Consider the following 21,486-nt stretch of genomic DNA (forward strand, 5'->3'; position numbering starts at 1 on the left):
TGTTTACCTACGATGTCATAATCAGTTATTATCAAGAATACATTTCAAACTTACTAACCAGAGCGGACACTTAATTGATTTAAGAAATGAAAATCTGAATATAAATTTATACGCAAGATCTTAATAATTTATGTACCAACATGTGAGCGTTTTCATACACGACAAGGGCGAGGTACTTGAAAACGCCATCAGAACACTAATGACCCAGTCTCCAGTCAACACAGAACAATTTGGTGTTAATATAGTTATTGATGAATACGGTAACGAAGACTTTTTATTGACGCAGGAACAATTACATCAACTGCGGCCAGAACATATTTCTGTGATCACGTGTGATAGAAATCACATTCTGAATTATGCACAGTCTTGCATTAAATTTGATCAAGTTAAGAATAAAATTTCTAATTCTGAATAAAAAATCTGATTTGGTATCTTTAAATAAAAATATAATAAATAAAATATGTATTCTAACAGAATATTTTTTAATACTGATTCTCACTAGTTTTAATCGCTACTTTCACTTTTACTCTCGCTTTCATAAGTGACAGTGTTTTCGCTTTCAATATCTCATACAATTTTTTTTCAGTTGTCTCACGCGTGAATTTATAATCTTTTTTGTTTCATATTCATCAGATAATTTTGATATAATATTTTCAATTGTGATAGAAAGTGGGACGAATTTCTCGACTTCTATATCTTTCAATGTTGATAAAGATTGTAGCATAATTTCATGCATAGTTTTAATCAATCGATATTCGGCTGATAGTGCATAACCACTGTCAAATTTACAATTTTGTAATGATTCAAAATCAGACAAATTTTTCAGGATCAAGTTCAATCTTTATAGAGTATTTTTTAATTTTTTTAATTGCAGAAATAATTGCAGTAGTATTTTCAAAATTCATTTTATTATATATAATATAAAATTGATATTTAAAATAAAATAGATATTTAAAATAAAATGTATTAGGTCATCACTGACCGTTTTTGAGGACAAAACAACATATAATCTTTGTTTTGAGGACGGCACAAATACATACAGAATCATATTTACAGATAGATAGATAGATTTCTGCCTTGACAAAATCACGTAACAGATCTATTATATCGTACATGTACCGCGTGATTTTGTTTGTAAGTTAGAAACCATTAATTATCCTTCTACTAATTTGAACTATTATACAATTATGTTACTTCACTGATATAAATTCTGACACAGATGGTTGATTAATTAATTACCTACCATGACAAAATGAGTTACGATCTACGCAGAATATATACTACAGAGTTATCTCTATTGGTACAGAATTATCTCTCTTGGATTTGTAGAAAATGGAGGGTTATGAAGAAATATATAATACAGAATTCTCTCTCTTGGTACAGAATTATCTCTCTTGGTACAGAATTATCTCTCTTGGAGTAGTAGAAAAAGGGGTTTTCATACTTTCCATCTACAAACGCTCACGGTGACTTTTTAGTGTCTGATCGACATAAATCAGTTTGAAATGATAAATTGACAGTTGTATCATAGTTAATTAATTACTGAATGATAAAAAAATTAAAATGTTTAGTAAATATAAGCGGGATAACTACTTAATTACTCTATCGGAGATAGCTTAACTTGACAATTATCTATCTCAACAATACTGAAAGGTTATTTTTTGTTTATATTTTTAGCGAAAGTAGATTTAGTAATATTATTTGCGACAGAATGTATTGAAAACCTTCGAATATGAAAATATCTGCCAAATGCATACATCAACGGGAACATTATTTCTTCGCCAGTCTCTACATTTACGGATATAACTGATCTTGCAATTTTTGAATGTTTGCCAGTATTTCCAAATTTACAATTCTGACTCTGCGTGATATCTCTCAGATTAGATAAATTATTATCTATTTTTATACGGTTAATAAGATCAATCACAAGACCATCTTCGATCATTCCATTGAAACATTCGTAAATAAATGTATGACAAATATATATTTTTCCCAGAACGGAATTTAAATAGCCAGTATTAATGCCAGAAGCAACTGGTGTTTTTAGTCGACAGTGCCTAGTGACACCATCACGAGATGCTTCGTAATTTTTAATAGTTGTTTCTTCATAAACATATTTTGCTCCATATATATTATATAATATAATTTGTTTAATTGATTATTTGTCTAAATCATTGCTTTGAAAATCTTATCAGATAATCTTCGACACTTTTTATAACTTTGACACTGTCATTAATATTTTTATCATATCTTTTCAGTTCTCTATATGATTTTCCACCACATTACAAACACAACCGCGTTTCTCTTCTCACTCCAAAACCGAATTTCAAACACGGTTTTGATCCTAGACTTCCATTACAAACGTTTTGTAAATGATGTCCGCAGAATTCGTTTACGCATGCGTTGTTACAAGGAGTCGTAGAACCTCTCCTTAACCACTTGCATTTGTCCATTGTTTTCAATTTAAATATTTGCCTTAATTATAAATGTATGAATTCAAGAGATTATCTACGATTAAGCCTTCTAAAAATAAGTTTAAACTTAAAAAAATGGCGCATCTTATGTGTGGCCAACATTCAAAATCACCGATGGTGTCGATACTACGGTGAACGACAAACGAGCGGCAACTATCATTAATTATCTCGGCAATCGAAAAGATCTTTTCAAAGTAAAATTTGTTGTATTACCAGAAAAAGACAATAATACCTTGATTATCCGTAACAAATATGACCTTGTCCTTCATAATGAAAAAATTGCCATACTGAGTAACAATTCCAAACCAGGAATGTTGACTGGTATGGACAAACTGTATTATGAAAGAGCGTATCCTATAACAGCAGTTATATACGCGTCATATCCGATAAATGATAAACCCAGCATTAATAATATGAAAGCAATGAAATTTTCAAGACTAAATTGTGTAGCCGAACGAATAGCAGAACATTTCACCGTTTTGACTCGTGGAAACGGTCTAACGGATAAAAGACGTAAAATCCAAAATGAGTGGGGAGAAATAGTTAAGGATACCGGAGCGTCTGTCAAAGATGTTGCTGAGCTAGGAAAGAAACTAAAATTCCCAATAAGAGTTTAAACGGTGACCGGAGAGATTTTGCACGAATCAAAATATAAAGCAAAGGGAGCTTCGATCGAAATTATTGATCATAATGTGCATGCGTGGACTAATGCAGTAACAATATTTCCACGATATCGAACTGTTAAATTTTACGAAAGAGATATATTCGATTTTATTAACAAAATAAGTAAAAACGATCTTGTATCATTATGTTATATCAAAGTTCTTATGATGGAAACTATGATCAGTTTTTACGACCTAATGACGTTATTCATTGCACAGAATCTCTCCACGAAGAAAGGAAAAATCTTGCGTTAAAATATACCAATGATGCTGAATAATTACTCGGTAATTGTTTTACTATTCCGTCAGTTGCGGTTCGTTTTGCTAGAGAGAAAAATTCGTGGAAACAAACTCGGTTTGATTTTCGCAATGATATAATATCGTGTTATGTCGAATACGGACAGGGTGGATTGTGGAATAGTAAATACGATCACAGAGATGTTATCTCGGTTGATATGGTTGCATGTTATCCCGGAAGTTTTCTTGGCATGGGAGAGTATTATGAGTATTTTGAGCAATATGGTTATCCCACACACGAAATGACCAGAGTATCGATAAATGGACCAATACCGGATTTTGACTTGACTGGATTCGCTTTTATCGAGTCATTCGAGTTTGCTAAAGGTCTTCATCCGAATGGTTATGCTTGGTTTGGCAAACAGATTTCAGAAAAATTCTGGGTACCAACAGCATTATTACGATACATGCTCGATTTAAAAATACTGATATTTCTGAAGTAGGTGAAAAAATCATATCATATCGTCCGCAGAAAGAAGTTTGGTTACCACAACAAAAGAAATATTCTGATGATGAAAATTCTGATATAACCGATTATGAAAATAAAATCGCAAAAGATCTCGTCAGAAAAATAATCGGTAAATTCACCGAAGGAGGATTGTATGATCATAAACGACATTGCACAAGATTAATTATGGATGATGCTGAGTTAGATTTTATAATTGCTGATACAACGGGGAAAAATACATTTATAAGTCAAAGTAATGTTAATTTATCAGACGGAACCAAATTAGGTACAATTGTGAGTTATATAGACGGTGAGTCACCGAAATTTACTCATTTAAGATCTTGAATGCTTGCGTACGTTTCGATAAATATATTATCGATGATAAATAGAGTTTCTAAGTTCGCTACCTATTCGTTTGGTATCAATAAAAAATATTAAGGATTGTTGGAAAAATTAAATATCGACACGTATGCATGATGGGGCGAATGGAGAATAAAACAAGAAAATATACTTGATTATTCTGAATCCGCAAATGTTTCGATTAAAGATATTTATTGCATAAAATATCAGACATAAAAGCTATCATCTGCACCGTCAGTGTGTAATCCCGTAGCTAGACATAAAACAGTTTATCTTAATGGACCTGGAGTTCTGGTAAAGCAACTCGTGTGATTGAACTATTTCGGAATTTTGATATGATCGTTTTAACCCCTACACACAGACTTGCAAGAGAAATGAGAGGAAGAAATACTAGATCATGTACTTATCACAGCTTTTTTCGAAGGAAAGGAGAAGCATAGACTCCTGATCGAATGGGCGAAAATACATTCCAAAGACAATTGTTTGGGATGAAATATGCAGTGTCGTTAGAAACATTAAAACTATTTCTTGATTGGTTATTGTCAAAAAATTACTGCTAAAATAATGTATGGCGATCATGGTCATCCACCACCTTTTGTTGGATTGTCTCCACATAAATGGTTAAAGAATTGTGTTGATTATTATGAAGAAATAGCTGATGATCATAGATCTCTTGATCCAGAATTAAGAGAGTTTAAGAAATTAATCAGACTACAACCGAACAAAGTTCGGTGTGAAATAATGCGTGATATAATTTCAGAAACTCTTATGAGCAAATTTTTGAATTTATGGAGACCAAACGATTTGACAGTGGCACGTAGAAAGACAGTTCTTGATACACTTCAACAACAATTATTTATGTTGCATAAAGAAAAGTTTTCAAATCTACCCGTACCATTATGTTATCGACCGTTTGATACGCGACGGCAGAATATCGACGTTGATATGCCAGGATCGTCAGAGAAACAAAATTTTGTGCTAAATGATATTGTTTTAGTTCCTGTCAATGTTGTTGAGAGCGCGTTATCAATTGACAAAACTCTATGGACGCTTGGATACGCGATGACAATTCATTCATCTCAGGAGTTAATTATTTTTGATACTCAAGTTTGGATTGTTGATGATCGTATCGAATGGTCAAATTCAGTTTATCTTGCAGTGTCTAGAGTTAGAAAAATATCCCAATTGCGGAGGGTAGTTATAGACGTTACAGAAATTACTGGCAGTGTTATTGGCAATGATATAATAAGAAAAACATTAGTTTTAAACAGTGTGACAAAGAAAATAAGCGCGACTTTGACCTTGAATTTAAAATGATGCTGAAACAACAGCAACATAATCATTGTACGAGCTGTAATACAGTAATGTTGTGGCGATACTCGACATGTTCCAAGACAGTTTACCATAGACAGAATTAATAGTAAGTTTGGTCATACACGCGAAAATGTAATGCTGACCTGTCTTGAATGTAATCGACGTTGAGGGGCTAGTTAAGTAAATGCGGTGGTAATTGTGTGTCTTCATGAATTACAAGTAATTGTTCACGTACGAATCCACGTTGAGGAGCAGTTGAATCTAATCTGTAGATTGCAGGTCTACCCGTGGATCTTGCCACGCTAGATCTTTTACGTGTCGTAATACTCCAAATAGGATCGGTGACTCTTTTGTTACCAACTTCAAGTTCACCAGGTTCATATAAATATCAGACAGTAACATTACCTAATAATGGTTGTTTTGAAAAATCGTGTCGTTGTATTGGTATATGTTGTGTTGTTTTTTTTGTAATTGCTTTGATAGGTTTCATAGAAGTTCTTTGAGTAATTTCATTATTTAATACAGCTGTCACTTTTGGTAATCTTGCAACCCATTCACGAGATCTCGTATATCTTGAATTGTTTCCTTCGCATACTGATATCCAATTAACCGCTCAGCAAGCGTTCGATTAATTCGTTCAACAATTGCCTGATCACGATGTGTTGCAGTATGTCCTCGTCTAATTTCATTATTGTGTTTTTTTCATCAGAGATGATACTACACCAAGAAATTCCTTGCCAGGATCAACCTGTGATAGTTGTGGACATCGTAAGGTCCTCGTTGATAAATTCGCCCAAAAGCAGATGCAACGTCAGTTGTTGTTTTAGCTGATAGTGGCTCTACTTTTTTTTAAAAACTTGCAACATCAACGACTGGTAACGCCCATTTACATGTTAATTAACGTTTTCCCACTTTGATAGTATCGTGTGGTAAAAATAGAATATCAGCCTGATGAACTTCATTAGGAATGCTGATATCAAAACGCGCATGCTGAATTCGTTTATGTGGTGGTAGATAAAATTTGCCATATTGCCTGTCGTGCTATCCATTTTTCAGCAGTAAATCGTGTAACATTTGCTGCATCAACAAGTTTACTAATTGCTGCTGTACCTCTCCAATATCCCCTTGGGCTATAAAAAATTGATTCCATTATTTTAATAATTGGTTAATTAATTACCAGCCCATAATGCTAGTTTACCTTTCATTGCGGATCTTACCAACCAGTTGGCCAGTGATTCTCTGTTATTTTTATTTTTCAAGGAATTTAACGAATGAATCAACTTCACATCTGCAATATATCTATCTTGTAGGTTTTTACTTTTATAAGCAACATCATGAACGTGACATGTTCGATCAATATCATTTATAGGATACTCTCCAAATCTTGGTTAATCTTGGTTATCAAGTCGGATATCAAGTCGTGTACCAGGACCACAGTAATTATATCCAGGAAGATGTTATTCTCCTGGGTATTTAGCCCATGGAGTTTCTGGAAATTTTGACATTATTGTAGCAATATCACCACCATCCTTACCTTGAATTTTAGGTAAAAACGATGAAAAACATTATGTTACATATTGCACATTTTCCACCTTATGCAATTTTTTCATTTGTTTTTTTGTAAAAGTGGCTAAATCAGTAGTTGGAGTTTTAACTCTACAACGTAAATAATATAGATTCATGTATATTCATAATATGGCTGTAATTGATTTCTCAGCGACACGAAAGCAAGAGCCAGTAAAACATATATCATCATTACCAAATTCTATCAGAATGATTATAATAGGTCCATCTGGAAGTTGAAAGACACAATTGTTACTTAATTTGACAATGAGATGGCTATAGTTGGATAAATTATATTTAGTTGCACCATCATTTGACGATCAGAGATGCTACGATGTACTTAAAGATTTTAAAGAGAACGCAAGATTGTTAAATGAAGATGCTGACGACATTATTAATTTTATAACCGATATTGATGAAGCACCGTCCGTAGATGAATTAGATGGATTTATTAATAATCTCGTAGTACACGATGATGTGATGCTGGATACACCATCAAATCCAGCTAGAATATTTTCCAGAGGCAGGCATAAAATGCAGATATAATTTATGTCACTCAACGATATACATAAATACCAAAAGTGATTAGAGATAACTGTAACATAATTAGATTTAGAAATTTCTTTTCAAAAGCACAAACAACCCCACTTGGATTGATAACAATCTGTTTACACGATCCCAGAACAAGATATCGTGTAGGTCTTGATACAATATTTGGTTGATCTAATTATAGCAGCAGAGGAGGCGCGACCTCAGTGAGACGTCAGGTGGGTAAACGAAAAAAGATATAATGTTTAAAAAACACAAACGAAAACAATAAAGTAACAACAAAACAAAAAAAAAAAAAATAACCCCCAAGAGAGACTCTGTGAGAAAGACTCTTGGAGAGAAACTATCGATATGTTAAAGGCTTTGGTTTGACTTTATTAGCCTTATTTTTCTTATTTTTGTTTTTTAAATTTTCGTATGAGGTTTTAGTTTTCAAAGTTACGTTTCAGCAAAAGGTCTGTTCGCCTCCTCTGTTGCTACTTAAAAACTAAAATGTCTCGAATACTTTCTATCGATTCTTACAAAGGTTCCCAAAAGCTGAAAAGTGTTCAACTCGTTTAAATAATTCGCTTCCAAATCAGCAACCATTTGAGATCCTCTATGTATGGTATGATTCGTTTGTCATATCCTTTCTTAACGGTTCGACGTGACGTGATTTAATTCATCATAATTCAGTTCTAGCAAACTAAACGTTTTGCACTGAGATCGTGTATTATAACAACTATAACCATTGTTCAAATTGATTTTAACGTTGCATGAACCATTAATCCCATAGACTGATTTCCACTTAGTGGCAAATACTGATACTTTACTGTTTAATTTTACTTCCTCTTGTACTAGTTGAAAGCTTATAGTTAATAAGTATATATGACTTCGTCGAGATGTGTTCATGTAAGCTAACGTGCAAATTATATTTCAAACTTGTCATTAAATGTGTGAAAATGTCTCGATTTAATCGTTTTAGTTTTTTGTAATAAATTGTAGGTTCAATACTTTCCTTTAACAACTGCACCTTTTGCAAAAAATAAGGCTGCTTAAATTAAACAAGGACTACAACTATCCCAGATTCTAAATCTGAAGTTTGAAAATATTCAGTCAGAAATGACTTTCCGCATACCTGCATAATATTATTACATCTGTAAGCTAATCAGGTTATATTGTCTTCAGCCTAAGTTTCAATGATGTATATTTTATGTTCTGATGGATTGTACTTAACAAGTTACATTGTATAAATCAAGATTTCAAATACATTATTTTTTGTACTTGTAGGATTCGAAGGATAAAATGTTTGTCATGAAGGAAACGAAGCCTGCTGTAGATATTTCAACAAAAGTGTCGTCAAATAAGGCTAAGGAGGCAGAACAGGATATTTATGATTATCCAGACCTTTCAAAATTGGATTTACGAAATGAGAAAAAGCCGATTGCCCATGTGACCCCGCGGACAAAGACATGTCCAGATCTGAAACAATCAGATAAAAACTTCAGAGATCTGACAGTTCATGAGCTGTGTGAGCGTCTAAAAATTTGTGGATTTGAAAAAATGGTTGACGTCTGCAGGAATCATAACATAGATGGACAGTTTTTACATGGACTGGAAGAGAAGCTACTTGCAAAAAGTCCATTCTGTCTCACAGAATTTCAGATAAGAAAGTTCCGTGACATGGCTCACAAGAACTGGGTTCCGAAATTGACATGAAGGAAAACTTAGAGTTTCCAGTACGTAACAAACAACGTCCCGTCCCGTTCAAAATGTAGATTTTTATTTCCAACCTTTCGTCATGCAAAATCGTACGTTGAAATTGAAATTTATGTACCCTACATGAAGTCCATCATATATATATATGGTGCAACCCCAACAAACAGAAAATGTTCCGGATTTTCTGACTCAAAAAGTAAATCATAGTTGAGGAGACGACGATACATTTATGTTCGCGATATATGTATGTATACGTGTTTATGCATAAATATATGTATACGTATAAATTTTTGTATATATATATATATATATATATATATATATATATATATATATATATATATATATATATATATATATACACTGTATCAATGATATACCACGAGATGTATACATTTTTCATTAAAAGGAAACGAGGCTTGCCGAGATTCCTTTAAATGAAAAATGTATAACCGACTGCGCTCTTTAGCATTTTTATATTTTATTTATATCACATACGAATACATATATTTGCCCTTTGAAGGGAGTTAAGATTTACTACAGGCAGCTGTGTATTGACCAAGAGAATGAACTCCTCACATCCCGAGTGTGTCCGCTACAAAATGTAGTGCTATGCCTTTTGCGGCTATTCACAATCACCTTTGCATATTGATAAGTTGATTATTTTCTTTTCTTAGTTTATATGTTCTTCAGATTGATTAAATCAATATAATTCACACTTATGATTTAAACGTGAAAGATGGTTTTACTAATAAAAGTAGCGCACTACAAACACTTGGTTACCTGCACCATTCATTTGAACGCTAACCCGTTCACCTACTGGCTCGTGGAACTTATTATGGAATAGAAACTAAGCGAAATGAAGAATCAACAAGCGGTAATTAAAATATTTTTAATATATTTACAGTTTATCTAAGTAATTATTCTGCTTTAGTAACAGTACCACCAACTATAACCTATCTCTGACTCTGTCTCTGGTCGGTTTGACCTTCTCTCTCTCTCTCATTCTCTCTCTCTCTCTCTCTCTCATCCTTAGGCCGGTTTGCCTTAATTTTGACCATCATTCATAGGTCCGGAGATATCATGGGATGACACAAAAGAAAATCATGTACGTTCGTCAATGCATAGATTTTAGTCCGTATCTTGCTACCATGGGAGAGAGAGAGAGAGAGAGGCCTTTGGACATTTTCATACCAAATTAATAAGAATCGATTTTTAGAGTGTCGACGTGGTTGCAACTTTCTATCATTGATAAGTACTGTAAATAAATCCCAAGGAAAGTGCACACGCATCGTTACGGCGAACCATATTCTTGTAGGTTACTTGGTGTAATTTTTATTTCAAGGTTTAATTAAGCCGAAATTCTTTTTCTCTCTCACTCCACATTTATGCGTAGTTTGTCCGTTATGCATGAGCTGGGAGGGGGTGGGGAACATAAATCAGAAAGGATTGTAATGAAAATGTGTACAATATTAAATTCATTTAGAAAACGAGGATTATTAATACTTGTTATGGTTATTTTGATAGGTCACTAATGATTAATGTGTGGAAATTTATCACTGATCTAGAATCAACAGCACACGGTCTCTAGAATGTTTATATATGCGTATATATTGCTTTATACCAACACTTATATATATATATATTTATTTATTTATTTATTTATTTATTTAAAAACAATTTTGTATAGGATCAAACCATAGTTATCTGACAATGTTGCTTGATACTGTTAGGAAATGACCATTATTCCGAACTAAAGTAGAATCATTTCGCTTACTATGACAAATCCTAACGTATCTGCAGTAGGAAATTACAGATGTAAATATATTTATGAATATATTCACATGTGTGTTTTCTTGATAATTGAATACATTGACTTGGGGATAAATCCTCCATCATCCCTTTTTTTATTACCCCTGACAAATTACGGTAGCCAACTGGGGGACTTGTACCCACTTCTCTAACCCGTTAGACCAAATGGACATTACTGTGCCCAAGTAATGAATTTGTACTCACTTTCTATAAAATATAACTCAAATACGTAATATTCAGAACGGTGCATCGAAACTACCATACAAATGTACAGCTAATATATCATCTCTCCATAACTCTGTCACAGAGAGAGAGAGAGAGAGAGAGAAGAGGAATACCGAGAAAACCAAAAATACTTGACAAAAATTTCAATGATCAGTCATTAATGCATGAAAATAATTTTCTTTTGCATTTACATGTATCTATCTATATACGTATCCATCCAGTGCATAACTAACCATCTATATTTTAACATTGGAAACGCGGTTATCTAAATACACTATTCACTTGTATTACAAAATGTCTATAATAATGGTTACTGGGTGTATTTTCATATGTTTACATTTTTTATTTATGGTTTAATATTTACCCGTCTTTCCATACATGTATAAATACCTTTATACATAAACCCATAGAGAAATATAATACATACAATTACATACATAGTTTAAACAAAACATGCATATATGTGCATACCTGTATATTAATATATAATTACCAATTTATAGTTAATATAATGAAACCTCCCCCAAATGGGTTATGTTAGGTCAATATAGGCTGCTAAGATACATGTTATGCATATCTATATTATGTGTTTCATTTTAGTCCGTGATTGAGAGTTCAGACTACCAGACGTTTGCCATTTTCGGCATTAATCTAAAAAACAAACAAGATGTTTACTTTGAACATAAGTTTAAGACTGACCTTATTTATGAACTTTGAATGTTCTAGAAGCGAATTTGTCGAACGTTACATCGAAAATTTGGATTTTCAAGAGCAATCTATTGCATCGCGGTGTCAAGCGAAATTTGTATATAAAGAATTTTGGCAAACGATTATTCATTACTGTGTGCTGATCAATATGTGGAATCACTTACAAGTGTGCTTACATATAATTTTAGTGGAATTATTTAAACTATTGATTGGAATTACAAAGTGCTCATTGACGGTTTTGGACTAAAACACTTTCTTCGGATTATTGGGGACTCATTCAAGGACATTCTGGATTATATCACGGCGATTCATCTATATATTTAAGAATATTAGAATTCATTCGGAACATTCTATAATTGTGGACCTATGTTAAGACATTTAGAATTATCTGGGATTTATTTCACTATACTTTCTCTTACATATTCACTTTGTAACTAAGAGAAGTAAATTATTTATTTAACTAAACTTGTTGGTTTCGCTTCTTTCTGTAAATTGGTGGAGTCGAACAACATACGCGACAAAACAATTTAGAATGCCGTCTGAAAATGAAGCAGACTGTTTCAGCATTTAAACAAAACAATGCAGGATAATCATGTACAACTTTGACTCATAATGAATAATAGCTGAAAGCAATAGCGCAGAAAACTATTGAGTCAGGTTTCCAGTGAGTTAGGACCCAAATGACGTAATCGAAATGGCACCTAACATCACGAGGTTCAACGACGCTGAAAGGTTTTCATATGCGTTTTCAATATGGTTGATCATGTGTCCAAGGAAACTCCGGAGCTCTTTGAGCTTTATGCAGACATTGCCAATGACTTAAGAACAGCCTACATATTTCAAGAGAAGAGTAAATGTTTGGTCCAAAGTAATTTCTCAACGATTTAGTCAAAACTTCTTTTGATGACAGGTTGATATAAGAGAACCGGAATAGTGCTATCAGTAGGCTTCATTTTTAATATAAGCGAAATATAAAATGTCTGCAGAATCAATCATAACCTTTTACGATGAAGCTTCAAGTACCCAATGTGTACCTGAGCTTAATTGGTATGACTTCGGAAAAAATGGAAGTCAGCTACTTATATGGTTTCGTAGAGGATGATCTTGTCACCGCTTGGATATTAGCAGAAATAAACATGGACAATTTCATTGCTGCGTTAAAGTGAGCTACTCATGGTCTTTAGCGGTATGTCTTCACCAATATGATTGAAATCGATGATATCGCGCATTTTTGAAAATAATATGACCTAATTCATTCTTTGCGAGGTTTTTATATTGTTTCAAGACTCTTGAAGTGCAAGTGATGCACACGTTTTCAGCATATTATCCAATGGTCCTGTTTGCGTTTTGTTGTTCCTTTGAATCTGGTGTTTCTTGTGCGTCCATAAAGGAATATCATGACATAACCTGTGTTTCTGTTGTCACAGAAGCTGCAAACGTTTTTATTCCTGAATTATTACGCGCACTAATACAGTGTATTTCCGCAGCAAGAGCATTGATATTGTAGCTATGTCTTCTTTGGCAGTGGATGATGTGATAATAAGCATCAATTGTTTTGCATGTCTCCTTCCGGTCCATAAAACTCTTTTCTGTCATTTTGAAAACATTGTTTGCTCTTCTTACATGGTCTACATGCGGGGCTTTATCAAACAGGATGTTTGCAATATGTTTGCTGTATCACCATCTGGGATTGGTGAATTATCCAAATACCCACTGGGTACTTTATTGATCAGATCTCTAAACGTGGTAAAGTGTAACGTTTCAACACACGTTTCCTTTCCAATGTGTTCAAGAGATGCAGTAAGTTAGTTTATCTCAAATTCATGAAAATAATGGTTTTCATGATGTGATAGTATGCATGAGCTGTCTTCATGATTATGTTAGGTATTTCATCATTTTGTAGTGGTGCTTCCTCTGCAAACGAGGCTTTATATTTGTAAAGAACTGGAACACCATCAGAAAAAAATATCCGTCTGTGCTCTTCTTTTACAAGATCTGCATTGATATTTTTTGAGCTGTGGAATGCTATCAAAGTAGCCAGTTGTGTTTTCATGAGATATTCTTTGCCAGACTATCTAATTCGCAGTGTCAGAAAAAGACTGTTTAGAAAGGCACATATATAGCTAACAAGACACCATCATTGTATTTTTGCTCTCCCATACCTGATTATAATGTAGACTGCATTAGCAACATCTTTTCTTTTATTAATCTGCCTCTGTTTTCAGCGTCTCTACCTCTTCCCCAGCAGAATCAGGATTTTTATCCTCTGAATTTTCAGATTATGATTGTCGTCGCTGTAGATATTCTTCAGCAAAATCTGGATTTTTATCTTCTGATTGTTTAGGTCGCTGCTGTTGTAACTCTGGCTCCGGTTGCGGTTCTTCGTTATCCTTTTCGTTAGGTTTTTTATGACTTGCAAGATCGTGTCCATATCGTGAGAATGAAAGCCAACCGCACGTTTTGAAATTTAGTTTCTTCACCTGTCTGTCTTTGTACTTGTTTTCGGCTTTTTCTTCTTTAAATATATTACATTTTCTGAGCTCCATCTTTTGTGACTTCCAAATAGCGTCAACAGTATCATCGTGTAATTCGACAATGATATCGTTGATGAGCATCTCAAGGTTCTTTTTAAGTGCGTCTGAGCACATGTCACTGCAAATTTTGTAACTGCCTCATACTTATCAATATCAAATTGTAATGGTTCTGCTCGCATTGCTGAAACAGACAATTAATATTGCATTGTCGAATCTATTATCTTTGTACTCGATCCAGGATCGTTTTAGGTTGTAGAAGCAAGTGTTTTATGGTCTTTGGGTATAGTCTGAAGGCTGATCATAATGTGCTTCACTAAAACTAGAAATGTATAAAGGCAGCAAGCGATTGTGAAAATATCGTGCATATATACACATAAAACATAAGATCATGTAGCATAAAAATCTGAAAATATTTTAGACCGGGGATTAGATGGATTGGCAGAAACTCAAACAAATCCATAGAGACGATATTGTTTTGTACCTTGGTCTGGAAGGTCCAACACGGCTAACTCTGATCCTATTATGCATGTACTCTTATAAAGCGCAGTCCAGTTGTCGTTGGATGCTTCAAAATGCCAGTTGTTGATATGTACAGTAATAAGAAATCTGCTTAGTATTTGAAAGAGCCAAATAGTAACAGGCGCGTGAAAAATAATCTGAAACCAAATATCTGAGGAAACGACCACGTGACTATTTCATTACCTTGTGAGAATGCAACAATGCGGTCCACAGAAGCAACCGCGCTTTGTAGGTGACTGAATATTCTGATGATGCAAAAACAGAAAAGTCGTTGTGATTCCCAGAATAGGACGCCAAAGGAGGAATGTCTCCAATCATGACTGTATTTGCTCGGAGTACATTACCTGAGCTATCCATGGACATGCCTATATTTTGGACATGGACAAATAATATCGTCGATTTAAGCGCCTATGACATCAAGCATTGTCCTGCTACATATGGTGGCTGAATATAGATTGGTGAATAGGCCACTGTCAATGTTCTCTGAATATAGATGCGGGAATAGGCCACTGCCCATGTCCTCTGAATATAGATGGGGAATAGGCCATTGTCAATATCCTTTGAACAAAATTGGCCCCGATTGTGCACCAAACGATTTTCATACCGATTTGCTTTCCGAATTATCGTCATTCATTCCGAAGTCTCTGTAACCAGCAGTGACTGGCGCATTAAGAACCAGGTCGATATCTTCACCAAACGTGGTACTAGCGATGTCCTCCAGGTACTTTCCAGTGGCCACGTCATTCCTACTACTACATTATGCAACTGCGCATTGGGACAACCATCATGAGCAGTCGTCACAAGAACGCGTGCTGTATAATATAGAACTGTATAGCTCATCTCGCCACTTATGTGTTATTCACTGGTAAACCATATTTGTAATCTTGTTGATCGACATGCTCAGCGACCATTCCATGGTGTCACCCTCTTTTCTCACACGAATATTAAGCTCAACATATTCCATCTGATGCGGAACTGTTTGTGCTACAGTAATCAATAAACATGCTGAAAGCTGTAAAGTGATTCATTATATAAACTCTGCTGTATAAAAACGCGTATAAAAATGTCCAGAAAACATATTTCATTTCCCTTTTGTTATTGTTCGAGTGTTGGTCCAACAAAATGACAAAACAAGCCTATTTTGAACATATTTCTTAATAACGGACCTAGTTACGATAATATGTTTGTTTACACATTAATTATGGGTCAAAAGTACAGAACCCATTACCATGTTGACAAATCGCTTGGTGGTGAAACGAAAACCTTTACAATATATTAGAGCCAGCCGCAATAAATTCCATATAATAACTTGATGGCGACCAGGACTCTGTCATTGTATTTGATGACATCAAAATCGATCGTAACAAAAAAAGATCGAGGAGTACTATTAGTGACGCGAAGTAAGCGCTGAAATTCGGATTACCTTTCGCAATCTTATTATGACGTGCCAAAATATTTTTTGTCGCAATATGTGTTGGTTTGTGTTGTTTTCTGGATTTTGCTATTGCGATAGATATTATATTGTCCGTTACCGCTGTTGTGTCATAGCTGCTACAAAGGTCAAGGAATGCTGTTACGAGGCGACAAGCGACAACAAGAGCGCTTTTATGATATTTCTTTTGGATGCGTTACTGTTCCTGAAATGTATCGTAGCAGTTTTGGCGAATTTTGTCGCCATATCAGAACCACGCGGTGGTTGCAAGGGAGATAAAAAAAAAAATTTTATTTTTGCACGCAATCGAAGCATATCATCAATATTTATACAACTAATTTGTACACAACGTCACTTGTACGAGTATAATAATGAAAAGGCTGGAGCCGAGGTCATGCACCGGAAAGTAAAGCAGCTATATAATTTGCATGGTCGCGTTTTCGCAACTAAAGGAGGTGGGTAGTTCAGCGCGACGAAGCATAAGCTGTTTTGTTCTGTAAGAAAACAAACGGAACATGCTGCGCTAGAACACAATGTTAAGCACGATGAACTCCTGACAACTCTGAAAGAGCAGCAAACAGGGTCGATCGATGCTCAAGCAGTGCAACAACTTATAGTTTGTAAACTTGTTTAATGCTTAGACCGGACATTTTCTAGATTTTCAAAAAGTAGCTCATGAAATACTAACTTTTTCAGAGGCAAGAAATAACGCTAGGGAACTACAAGATGAATACAACTGATTGAAAAGTGCTTAGAAAGGTCGACTTGGCAAGAATAGAATACGGGGAAAGAGAATAAATGACAGTATCATTATCGAAACATTTGTTTGCAAAGAAAAAAGGACATAGGCCTTCATCTGCGAGAACATGCAAACAGGCCTGAAATACGCAGACATACGATAGTAGAAGCAGACGATACAACTTGACTGTTTGGTAATGATTATTGTGCATCAATGTCATGTGAAGGTGAGCCACCAGTAAATACAAATATCAACACAGTCGCCAGAAAACTAGATATATTGCAGATGTAAGAAGGAGCATCTTCACTGCATGCTGAGTCGTTTCTACCAACAACACCATACTAACCCTCTTAAAGATCGCCATATTCTAGGCAGGCAACATCAGAACAGTCTCCACCTGTGACATTATATCAGCTGCCAATGTTGTTTTCACTTACTGTATCGCTTCAGGTAACACCAAATAACAAATTCGGCATAAGGAGGAAAAAATCGACAACAGACAAACGAATAAAATATTTGGGCCACGCGACGTAAATCCAAGTAATCAATCAAAACTTCCCAACTTCAGCCCGAGCATGTCGGGCGATAAAAGTTACATGCAAGCAGCAAATAAACTGTCGATACCGGCGCTCAAATTGACAAAGAGAACATAGAAATACTAGGTCATCTGCATAAACAAAAGATGCTTAATAAAAGGAGTACGAGGTTTTGCACAAAATTTAATATAACCAAAATTTCTTAAATGCGTCTTTTTGACCCCTCAGTCAGCACCAGGAAGCATCATATATTTCCTGTTAGCTGATGGAATTATCGCAGGATACTTGTTTTGAAATTGCTTTGAAATCTGCCGAAAATATGAAATTCTTTTACAATATAACAGCTGGCACTAACGAGTTCATGTATTTCAATCCGGCCAACAATGCTATAACAGTGCTAGCCACAAGTCCAGCTGTACATAATGTCGTTGACATCGCCCATGAGATAAAATGGCTGGTAAAGAAACATTCATGCGAGCGAAAACAGAAAACGCGCTGAATTTTTCCACATTCAAAACCCGAGTAAAGCTCAAAGGCGGCTACATCGTTGGCTTTACCTTCAACAACAGCTTAAGGTACACGTTGTGCTTTTTTACATCATGACTTGTAGAGGTCCATGGAGTCCATATGGCAATTTTCCGGTAAATTTAGCGATATTTGTGGCCAGCTCATAAACTGTTCCATCGATCAAGGATCATACAATGCAAAATGTGATCACAGCAATGTGATCTACAGATTTATTCCAAATGTGCCACCATGATCGTTCATGACATTAAAACCACCACAGTCGATTTATTGTCCGATCAACAATATATTTAGCATAGCAAAGGTTACGATGTCTAGTCTATCAAATTGAAAATAATACCAACCTTAACAATGAGCGGATGATATTTTATCTGCATATGCGAGAGCAAGAAAAAAAGATGTAAGAGGGTTGTATAAATGAGGAAAACAGTAGATAAGAGCATAAGGAATATTGGGGGATCTTTATAAATGCTGTTCTCAAACATTGCTCAGGCAGCACCTGGCATAGTGAAACGAATTGCTCCACTTGTACTTCACACCGCAGAAAATAAAGCTTTAGCCAAAGGAACAACTGATTACAAAGGTTGCTGACAAATTTGGGGAACACCTGCACATTAACAAGCTACACTAGACCCTCCTGCTGTGCTGCTGTCAAAGAAATTATCAAGCGATTGCATCAACAAAAGAATTATAGCATATGATGACAAGTATCACACATCATATCGTCTAAGCACGGTGAATGGTGGGCGTACAACGAACGCCAACACAATAGCACTGTGTCAAATATTGCGGCCGGATCCGGTCTCAAAATAATGTTGATTAGCAGTGATGTATAAACTTGTTGTCACGATTTACAGCAGAATAATTCAAGGTTTTGGTGAGGAGCCTATCGAAGAGTCCACTACGGAATACGAGAATGTTAAGCGCCTGGTCAATGTCTCGCATCAGATGAAGAAGCCTGGCACACCAATTAAGTATACGCGTGACGAGGACGTTTATCTGCTGACACACAACACTTTTCTTGAAGTCAGGATTTCTACAGATGAATGCTGCACCACCTGGAAACTATGCTGCTGGTGCACAGTATCAGCCTATGGTTTCAGCATATTTATGAGAGCTCAGTTTCAACTTAATAATCAGAAAGCGGAAGACATCGACAATTGTCTGCCTGCTGACAGCACCATCATGAGCCTGATGTTGGTGGTCGAGGATCACAATGGAAGCTCATAAATACAAACATTTTGATTGATGGACACGAATAATCGTGCAATTATCAACACCTATAATCAAGGAGATAACCTGATTTCTGATGATAACATTTTTGCTGCTTATTATGGTGGAGCCCAGAATATACGACATATTGGAAACGCCGTTGCTAATCAAGAAAATAAAAATTATAATTTAGGTTCTGCAGTAACGAGCCGGATCACTTAAATTCACCATGAATTATGTATGTTTTACCACTAATCTCTCTGTATGGTCCTCGCTGTGAATTTTATATCGTTTTTAGAGGAGTCGAGTGCAAACTACTTTTGGAAAGAGCTGACCCTAATGCTATAATGCATCAGCAAGATGCTGTTAATGACAGCCAATTGATTGTTACGAAGTTATCCCTTTAAATGTCACAATTACCACCCTCTATATTCATTTGCTAGAACTGGATCGCCTTTAGTCTATGTTATCAAAACTGTTTGTTTTCAACTTTTTTTTAATTAGCAGCGCATTTGTCAGTGACATGGAGACTACATACCTAGTTTGGCAGCGAACTGCCTTGCAACTATTTGCATTATTTCAACGCGCAGTACAACATGAAGACTAGGAACAAAGCAGCTAGATATTTTATGACTTTGGGCTGACTCGTATTGCCGTTAGAATAAATAGTAAACAATATCTTGAGCGCGAACTCTAATGTGATTTTAGAGTAGAATATCGAAATTATTCACGCGTATGCTTCATGCTTCAGGATGCCGTGGCAAAGAGATCAGTATGTTGATACAGGAACACAGATCATCTTCCTTGAATGACTAGTCCAATCACTCGTGAATAAACCGTATTACTTTATGGTCCGTGATCCACTAACCGGCAACCAGATGATTATTTTCCTATTTCATCCAAAGTGTTGATCGGTTTGGTTATCCTGATGATAGTGTTCCAGCTGAAATTTAACAGATTCTGACATTTCTTAGGCTGTACTTTCGGGCGCGTATCATCGAGTATTTTTTCAATGCGGGTTCATTTATGCTCAGAATGGACAATCATTGCTTTTTACACAAACAATGCAACAAACAAACAGAGAACAAAAGTATCTTTAAATCTGCAGATGGAAGACAGGAAACAATGTTGGACGTGTACTCAGAGACAAGTGTCACAGAATATAGGTAAGAAACAGAAATAAAAATGATTTAATAAATTTTGCATCCCTGTATTTCAAGACTGCAAAGAAATTTTCCATTTACATTTTATTAGGTCACTAAATTTAGTGAATGGTTTTTACTGGTATATTTGCTATAAAGTAGCTGTAACAGACCAATCGCTCCATGCATCGCACTCTTTCATTATCTGTATCATTTAGGTGTTGTATTACGCTCACTACAGTAATAAAGTACTGATTTTCTATGCATAACCACGTCTACCAGAGGCTAAATCTGGCGGGAGTTTCCAGTCTCTGGTTATGACAGTCGAACTGTGCCCTTAGTAAGACTAATCTCATACATAGTATATACCATTACTTACATTGTCAATGTTACTGACGAGCATGCAAAGTATTTTAACCTTTCTTCAATTGTGTCTTTTTAAAACTTGAACTAGGAAGCACGAAACATATTGTACCAAGGTATTTTCGATCGTACCGCGATTCTTAGTACGATATAGCGCAGTTATACTAAGGACCCACAAACGTAATATTCTGGGTCAGAGACCTGACACTACACTGCATAATTTCCGTCCATAAATAGCTGCTATAAAAAAAAACCCTTCCTCTAATTTATAGCAAAATAACATTATATCCATGTTACTACTTCGGAAAAAATTATTTTACAAATATTATTTATTTTGAGATAAAAGAAAAGAAAATATTTCAGCTCAAAAGAAA

At 35.0% G+C, this 21,486-nt stretch overlaps 1 protein-coding gene across 2 annotated transcripts in view; it reads left to right on the top strand.

The window, feature by feature from the left end:
- Positions 1 to 12,575, top strand: part of LOC149778358 (uncharacterized) — a 78,730-nt gene extending 66,155 nt beyond the window's left edge. For both annotated transcript variants that reach the window (XM_089939180.1, XM_089939181.1), the window contains one exon: positions 8,937 to 12,575. In XM_089939180.1, the coding sequence (XP_089795306.1) occupies positions 8,937 to 9,365 (429 nt within the window). In that variant the 3' untranslated portion in view covers positions 9,366 to 12,575. The remainder of the gene's footprint in view (positions 1 to 8,936) is intronic.
- Positions 12,576 to 21,486: the final 8,911 nt, after the last annotated feature.

Source organism: Sinohyriopsis cumingii, chromosome 17 (assembly GCF_028554795.1).
Source record: "Sinohyriopsis cumingii isolate HCF-2022 chromosome 17, ASM2855479v2, whole genome shotgun sequence".
NCBI lineage: Eukaryota > Metazoa > Mollusca > Bivalvia > Unionida > Unionidae > Sinohyriopsis > Sinohyriopsis cumingii.